Below are 8924 nucleotides of genomic sequence, written 5' to 3'. Positions count from 1 at the left end.
GAAACACATCCTGAGATTTTTCCTTTCCTTTGGGAGAAGGCTCCTCCTTTTGGGAGAAGGTGTTTTATTAGAAGGAAAAAACTCCTGGAAAATATGCTGGAGAAATAAGTTCTTTGTCTGGACTGTATTCAAGTGTTGTGCCTACACTGAATGTGAAGTGACTTTCTGATTTAAGAACCTTTTCTCTGTGATTGACTCTCTACAAATCCAGGCTTACTTTGATCAATAGAAAATGCTGACAATCACAACACAGCACCATGTAACCAAATGTCATCAAGCAAAAATAGTCTTTATTCAAATTTCATGGAAATGGGGATCACTGTACTTTGCAAGACAGGGAAAAATAAAATAAAAAAATTTAATATAAAACAAGGATATTGTCACAATACCAGAATATGGAGCTATAGTTCTTTTCCCTATAGATTACTGCAAGTACCTCTATTTTTTTTTTCCTTTTGACTGTGCTATTCACAACTCTGTAAGTCCAAAAAATATGAACAAAAGTAGTATGAAACTTAAGACTTAGCACTTCCACTAAATGGCAGACATCAAAGGGCATCAATCGAGGGCAAAGACTGTTGAATCCATCATACCTACCTATCAGTCATCACTGCAATCCCATAAACCCACCAGGGCAGTGCTCACTCCCTTCAGGACTCCCTGGAAAACAGGGCAATGTGGGGGCTCGAGGAAGAGCTGTGTGTAAAGAGAACCTTTCTACTGGATAGAAAATGAGTGGAGCAGCCTCACAGCAGAGAGCACTGCAGGGAGAGAGCGCTGCAGTTAATGACAGACAGACCATCAGGTTGTTAAAAATACATAGCATCAACAGGGTTTCTACTTCAATCACTTGGTTACAGCTACTAAACATGTACAAAAGACTTTTCCAACCATTCCAAGTGGGGTTGCAGCAAGGTTAGGATCTGGAGCGGGACCTTGACCGCGACCGGGAGTGTGACCTAGAGGCAGACCTAGACCTGGACTTGGACTGGGACCGTGGCTTTGAAACAGATTTGGACCTGGAACGAGAATCTGATTTGACATTTTGTTTGGACTTGGAAATGGACCTAGACCTGGAGCGGGACACTGCATCCTCCCCCTCGCCTTTCACCTCCTTCTTGTCTGACTCAGATTTGAGCTGCTCCTTTTCTCTGGAGCCTGACCTGGACCGCTCGTGGCTGTCCTTCCTTCTCTTCTTGCTGCTGCCTTTGCTGTCCCGCTTGCTGCGCCTCTTGCTTTTCTCACTCTTGCTGTGGCTCCGGCTTCTACTTCTGCTGTCATCCCTGCTCCTCTTCCTACTTTTTCTTTTATCCTTGCTGTGGCTCCTGCTCCTACTCTCATCCCTGCTTTTGCTCCTGCTTCTAGCCTTGCTAATGCTCTTCTCCCTGTCTTTGCTTCTACTCTTCTCCTTGCTTCTGCTCCTCATGCTCTCCCTCGCCTCTCCCCTGTCCTTACTCTCACTCCTGCTCCTGCTCTTTTCCTTGCTGCGGCTCCTGCTCTTGGCTTTCTCATCGCTGTTATGGAGAATGCCCTCAGATTTATCCTTGCTTTTGTTTTGGGATTTCTCTGCACTCCTGCTGCGGCTCCTACTTTTATCCTCTTTACTTGGAGTCCTGCTTTTCTCTTTCTGGCCTCTGCTACGGCTCTTGCTTCGACTACGGCTCTTGCTTCTGGAACGGGACACAGACCTGGAAGTGCAAAAGCAACAGACAGCTCTGCTTTAGTGTGGCAAGGGCTTGAGCAGAGCGTGCAGGTAACGGGAGGGAAAAGAAAAACAAAGTGTTCCTGCTGCAAACTTAACACGATATTCTCACCCCAGTTCTCCCAGGACAAAGACATACCTGGATCTGGATCTGCTCTTGGAGCGGCTGCTGCTGGCACTGCGGCTCCTGCTCTTATGGGAGTGTCTGCTCCGAGAGCGAGACCTGCAACACAGGGAAGCAGCTTCACCTTAGCACGTGTCCATGGGGAGCTTGTGACCCCCCCTGGGGCAGAACCCCACGGGGATAAAGCACCTTTCAGCAGCCAAATGCTCAGAGTTACACAACACAGTTCCAAACTCTCCCCACCTCTCCTCCCTGCTGCCACCTCTGGCTGCAAGCAGGGTGCTAATCTGGAAGAAAACATGCCAGTTTATTTAAGGGATAACCACTTTCCCAATCAAATCACAGTTTGAATATGGTGAGACACTGTCATAAAGCTTTGACTTCAGATTTTGATTTCATAAGCAACTTCTAGGAACAGTAAAGATTTCCCTGAGTTTTCTTGCAACGAGTTCTACCCCAGAATGGAAAGGGGAGAACACTTGGTGCTGCTGAAGCAGCTCTTGGTCAGACAAGGAAAGCAACAAATCTCTGAGAAACAGGGAACAGGTGGAGGTTTCCAAGCTGAGACAGAACTGTTAGTCCTGGTGCTTGGAGCAGAATAGAGTGTTCAGAGCTGAAGTGTTAGAAGCACCTTCTGTTTCATTCCATGCACACGGCTCCACCCACGAGGAACAAGGGCTGAGTGTCAGGGGAGAACAGACAGGTGCTCAGGGAGCACGTCCACACATCCACCAAGGGAGACGCCTCAGAACACATCCCTCATTTGCATTCATGCTCAAAAAACTAGACCTGTTGAGAGCTCCAAACATTCCCAAGGTGTTTTGGAACCCAAAAGTCTCAATCTGCTCTATGTTCATTAACAGAAATTAATGACATTACAGACATACCTTGAATGGCTTCGGCTTCTGGAGTAAGAGCGACGCCGTCTCGATCCAGGTCTGTCTTCCACTAATCTAATCTTCCTGCCATTGACTTCTGTCCCGTCCAGCTTTTCAAGGGCTCTTTTCATGTCAGAATAGGATTTGAACTCAATCACACCTTCATTTTTCCTTCCTTTGTGTGCATCTGCATATGTCACTTCCCCTGCCTGACGCATATAGTCCTAGGGGAAGAGGACAGAATCACCATTGCCTCGAATCCAGAGCCAGCCAGGCTTCCAGCTGACCCTGCTCAGTTCTGACACGATGCTCCCTGAGCCTCTTCTGTTCACAGGGATGTCAGCAAAGGCTTGGCCCAAGCAGTATCTGTAGTGCCAAACAGCACACTATGACTTCAGAGTCGGTCTGATTAGAACCAGGTTGATCATTTTGAGCCAAACCATAACTTACGGTCTCCCACTTCAAGTCTTAGATCAAATATACCTTGGGCTCTTAAGCTTCAAATTACAGAAGTGATTAAAGAAGTAAAAGGCTTTCTGTCTAAATCATGTTTTCAAAAATAATTAGGAAAGGTGATAAAGGCTGACTATGAAAAGGCAAGAAGCCCACCAAGAAGCAGAGATCCCTTCATCCTCCACCTCATTAACACAGCTTGTGCTGCTGGAAAAACCCCAACAGAGCTCCAAGCTCAATTCATTTTCCCACTTCATGCTTCCTGGTTTCTCCACTTCCATTCCTTAACCCCTCTGTTTATCAGGGGTCTGTTCTGCCCTGCTTTCAGCAAGCTGCCAGGCCAGGGTATTGTTCAGCCCCTGTGCAATTTGGCTGCAGTGGAAACAGGGCACAGAGCTCTGGTTTGGTTTGTTTTCAACCCAGCTACTCCCATTTAAATAAACTGAAATGAAAGCTATTCCCAAAAATGCAGTAATGCATCCATTGGAGGATTAATCATGCCATGCTCTACTTAGAATTTCAATACCAGAAGCAAAGACAAGCTACTGATGGTATGAAGCATTAACAACAAAGACACTGGAAGCATCTCCATACATACCTGGGCTAGTACAAAATTCAATTACAGACCAGTTTCTACTATGTCAGTTTGTTTAGAACAAATTTTACAGACCCTTAAAAGAGAACCATAAGAGAAAGTGTTCCAGTAAGAACAAGTGGGTTTAACAATTGCTGCTCAGTTTGATAAGCACTATTCTTTTTACATCTACTACTGAAATCCTGCTCCCTGAATCCACAATGTGGATAATCACGAGCCAACACGTCACCTCCAGAGTACTCAGAGTTACTGTGGGCTCCACGGTGTCACTCAACACCTCCACTACTGAGAATCACCTGCCACTCCTCTGGACTTCAAAAGTAAGTTTTTGGCAGAGATTTTGCATGATTACTCATTCTGGAAGCATCCTTTCCCTTGTTAGAACAGCTTTAGATGGTGTGGAAATTCCTGAGACTGTGCAGGACCAATGCTATTATTTCAAACAGCTGTAGCACCTTATGAGTTGATGGGTTAAACCCAAACTGACAAGGGCAAACTCCTCCACCTGTAGTGAATCCTACCCCTGGTGTGATTTGAGTCTGTTCTAACATGGCTTAAGAGAAGATAAAACACACCTGTACACAATGTTAGCTGGTGCTAAGGATGAAATTATTCTCCCACTACCGGTTCTGGAGGTGCAATTCCCAGCCTCTCACGAATGGTTTCATATGTGCAAATACACTCCTGCATTAAGGTACGAGTTACTTCCAAAATCTACTCCCCGTGGAGTTGCTCAGGAGTTGGAGCAAAGCAGAGCTGCACACCACTTTGCCTTGCTGGAGATCTTTTACCCTTTGTGCTCCGTAACAGAGAGAGGATAAGGAAAGGGGCCCCATACCTTCAGATCCTGCCAACTGCAGCGGCTTGACAAATTTTCCACAATCAATCTGTATTCTGTACGGGTCGGGGGACCGTACTTATCTCTTCCGCTTCTTCTATAACCATATCCACCTTTAGGAGGTGACAAGCAGACAGCAGAGCTTCAGCCAGGGAAATGGAGCCCTGCTCTCCGCCCTGACAGAACTGCTCTGCCCCAGGTGCCCCCAAAGACATCACAGACCCCCCAGGGCTAAACCCACCCCCCTTATGGAACCCCTCACAAAGACACAAAGCATTAAAACAGTTTTACTACGAGCTCGTAATTAAACAAGGCACACAACTAGAATTATGCTAGAATTAACATGCAATTATATTTAATAATTTGAAAAGAAGTTTGAAAGAAGAAACTGAATAAAGCCGGTTGACTAATGTTACTTACATTGTTTAAAAACTTCTGAATATCTGACATGAATAAAGATTTTCAGGCACCTATTCCAGATTAATCTCATCTGTCTCTAACCCTTGGGATCCTCACCACCCAGGACTAATGGGAAAAGCTTGCGGTCGTCACATGGCTTCTTTTTTTTTTGGTCAGCCAAGGGCCACAAAGGTCAAAGAGCCACTCATGGAAAGGTACCCCAAGGTCAGCAAATGGAACGGGCAGTCATCTTAGCCTCAAAGGACTCTTTCAATTAAAACATTGAGGTCTTTGTTAAATCTATGTTAAACATCACATAGCAAATAAATCATTCAAATTAGTTAAACGAAATGATAATAATAAAAATGGTACAAGAAACTGTGTTTATTAATGTATCAATTAAAAGAGTTTAATACAACAAACAAATTAATAAATATTCAGACCAACAATTACATTTATAGTTACAGAACACTAGTCACAACTTTGTATCGCTTTCCTTTAAAATTACTTTTATAGAAGAGTAAAGCAATGTTTTATTTAAAATAAGCCATGGATACCAAAGCACAAGTGCTTACTTCGTCCAGAACCGTAACTGCTGTCCCGGCGTGGGCCGCGGGCGTGCTCCACGATCACCCTCTCCCCACACAGATCCTTCCCGTTCAGCTCGTAAACGGCATCGTCGGCGTCTCGCAGGTCATCAAACTCCACAAAGCCGTACCTGGGGACAGGGAGACAGCAGGGATCGCTGGCAAGGAACTGAACCTGAGCTATCTGTGCTCAGAAGCAGCTCCTGGGTTCCTGCAGAGCCCTGTGTGTGCTGTCCTGCAGATGAGCCTCCTGAGCACACCTGAGGGGTTCAAGGCCTTGAGCCTTGGAAAAAACTAAAAAAAAATTAAAACCCCTCCAAAAACAGGGAGAGAAATAGCAAGACATGAAAACACACCTGATTTGCTGAATTGAACCTGAAGTAATTCTTCATCAACAAAATGATAAATCACATGGCAGTGTAATGGCTGAATTCATTTATGTTAGCAAGAGATTACTATTATGGCACAATCTTTGATGAAATAAAGGGTGTTATCCATCTTTTTAAAGGTAGAAATTAAAACCCCCAACTTGTCTTGGCCAAGCCCTGGTGGAGCAGGATCCAGCCCTTGGAGCTGCAGTGAGGGCTCAGCTGCTGGAACAACAGGTGAGAACAGAGGTACAGTGGGTTTGGGGTGTTTGGGGAGGGCAGAACGCACCCCAGGACAGCCTGGGGGCTCTGGGAGCAGCTCTGCACCCCATACCCAAAACAATGGGGTTCTTTTTGGGGAGGAGTTACCCACGCTCACCCCTGAGTGCTCGCCCTGGGGGCAGCCCCTCAGCGTGACCCCTCCTCCCTGCAGAAAGCAGGGCAAGGACACAGACCAGCTGGCCCCTAAAAACTGAGGTGGGACCCAGCTGTCCTAACCCCCAGTTGTCACAGAAAGCCAGGTGTCCTGCATCCACTCCAGAAAAAGGGGATGCAGGATCCAGCCACCCCCACGCATCTCCCCCAGCAGAGCCCCACCATCCCGCCTCCCCCAAAAAAGGCCCAGACATCGTGTCCCGCCTTGACAAGAAGGGAAACCCGAGCATCCTTCTCCCCACCCCGAAAAGGAACCCGAGCATCCTGCTTCCCCCAGGAGGGGATCCCGGGCAGCCTGTCCCCCGTCCCAGAAATGGGGGAACTGACTCATCCAGCCCCCCTCTAGCAGGGGCCCAGACGTCCTGTCCCCTCCCCTACATAAAAAGAGGAGAAATCCAGATGTTCTGTCCCCCCGAGAAAGGAACCTAAGCAGCCTGTCCTTTCCCAAAAGCCCAGCCGTGCTCTCCCCGCAGAAGGGGGGACCCGGCCGCCCTGTCCCTCCCGCAATGGCAGTTCAAGCACGGACACTCTCCGAAACAGAGACCCCCACACTCCGCCCCAGGAGAGGCCCAGGCTTCGCGTCCCCCCAGCGTGGGGGAGCCCGACCTCCCTGCCCCTCTCCCAAAGGAGGGGACCCAGCCGTCCTGCCCCGACCCAGAGCGCCCCGGCGGCCTCTTCCCCACCGGCCCCTGCAAGGCCTTCAGGCGCCCGGGCCCTCCCCTCGCGGTGGCCGGGCCGGGCCCGAGCTCACCCGTTCTTCAGATCCACCTCGAGGATCTTGCCGTAGCCCTTGAAGAAGCGCTCCACGTCGCGCTCCCGGGCCTGGTAGCTGAGGCGGCCGATGTAGACCCGCGGCATCGCGGGGCCGGGGCTGGGCCCGGGGGGCGTCAGGGGCCCGGGGGCCGCGCGGCCGCCTGACGTCACGGCGGCGCGCGGGTAGCGACGCGAGGTAACGTCACCGCGAGCCACGCCCCCCGCGCGAGCTCGCTCTTAAAGGGGCCACGCCACCGCGGGGGCCCCACCGGCGCCGTCGGGTCCCGCTCCCCACGGAGGGCACAGCAGGAAACAAGAACACGTTGTTGGTTGTTCTCAATAAATCTTTCCACATTGCTCTGCAGTGTCACAATCAATACCCCATGCGCAGGGCACTCAGGAGGGTGCCCAGGTGCTCGTGGGCTCCTCTCTTTGCCTGAGGAGAGCCCCATTCCGAAAACGCTGGATGCTGACGGGACCCCAAAGGCAGGCAGGGATCGGGGTCCCCATCCCCACCCTCGGAGTCTCCCCTTGGCCTTTCCCAGCCAGACTCAGCTGCTCTCATTCCCCTGGTGAGCAACAACATCGCTCTTGCTGAACTCTGAACGTCAGTTTTGGGGAATTATTTTTATCCTTTTGGTTGAGTTGCCTAAATCACCCCAGATCCCAGCAGAGGATAGGAACATTCCAGCATTAGCAGCCACCCCCCTAAAAATCCCCACAATCACCTCCAAAACGATTACAATTGTGTAGGTGCAACAGCAGCAGCTGGATTTCCATCCATGATCCTGCTCATTTGACAAAGAGAATTACATTTATTTATTTATTCCTTTGTACCCTGGTGTAGGAGTGAGAGGTTGGAACATTTTGTGAAAGAGTTCTCTAAAGGATGTTGGGTTTTATTGCTGAGCCAGATAAACCATGGGGGGGATAAAAGCTTTGCATTAATTTTTCTGGTTTATGTCATACTTAATAGTGCTTGTAATGATCTCCAAGTTCTTTTTTTGCTTTTCTTCCCCCCTTTATCCATCGATCAGGAAGCACTGAGGCACAGGATGGGGATCTGCCTCCAATGCTGGCAGGGGGAAGGAAAATACAAAATATTGGGGGATTTATTAGGGATGGAGAAGCAGAAGGGAGATGCTGGTGCAGTCTATCCTGGGGTACACCTGCTCTGCTGAGGGAGGTCTCAGTGTCAGGGGTTTTAGGGGGGATGAAATGACATTTAGTTCCCAGCGTGGCAGTGGAGTTTAATTTCACAGTTTTGCTCTTCCAAGCACACATGCAGTTGTACAATGCTCCCTCCATCCCTGAGTGACATTCCTGCCCTGCTCTTCTCCTCACCCCACCAGAAACTCCCCAGATGCAGGTACAGCTTCCTGGGCTGTGCCCCACATCTGTGCACTCCCTGTGCACGGGGATGACACTGGCAGCTCCCGGTGAGATGCAGCCTTCCCTGGCCTTTGGTAGACCCAGAGGGGCCCTGCCACAGCCCCACCAACTCATCCAGGACTCCAGGAGGAATCCCAGAAGAGCTTTCAGCTGACACAACCAGTCCCTCACAATTCCTCTGTCCACACAAAACTCCACAGCCGTGGTCCTCCCACTTGGATCATGTTGGGCACAAGGTGGGAGAACCCAATGAGGTCCCTGGGTTGGGTTCCAAAGGTTCTGAGGCAAAGAAAGTTCAAAGAACCCAACCCAAGGGAGGTTATTTCCATTGCAAGATGTGTTTGGGGGACATTTCCCTGTAGTTCATCCTATGGAGCAGCATGGAGAGCCTGCTGGGATC

The 8924-nt window shown here is 49.2% G+C and overlaps 1 protein-coding gene across 2 annotated transcripts; it reads right to left on the bottom strand.

Annotated features, from left to right (window-relative positions):
* Window positions 1-268: 268 nt before the first annotated feature.
* Window positions 269-7306, bottom strand: SRSF4 (serine and arginine rich splicing factor 4). Of its 2 annotated transcripts, XM_015649460.2 has the most exons (6): window positions 7131-7306; window positions 5565-5707; window positions 4591-4703; window positions 2714-2928; window positions 1842-1925; window positions 269-1688 (listed from the first exon to the last, which is right to left on the bottom strand). In XM_015649460.2, exons 1-6 carry the CDS (start codon window positions 7235-7237, stop codon window positions 917-919), a joined length of 1434 nt encoding a protein of 477 aa, XP_015504946.1. In that variant the 5' UTR covers window positions 7238-7306; the 3' UTR covers window positions 269-916. The 2 variants fall into 2 exon arrangements, with proteins under 2 accessions (XP_015504946.1, XP_015504947.1); XM_015649461.3 differs by lacking the exons at window positions 5565-5707; window positions 7131-7306 and adding an exon at window positions 5011-5214.
* Window positions 7307-8924: the final 1618 nt, after the last annotated feature.

This window comes from Parus major, chromosome 23 (assembly GCF_001522545.3).
Source record: "Parus major isolate Abel chromosome 23, Parus_major1.1, whole genome shotgun sequence".
In the NCBI taxonomy this organism is placed as follows: Eukaryota; Metazoa; Chordata; class Aves; order Passeriformes; family Paridae; genus Parus; species Parus major.
Note: the sequence above shows the minus strand (reverse complement) of the source record. Positions and strands in the feature narration are given on the sequence as shown.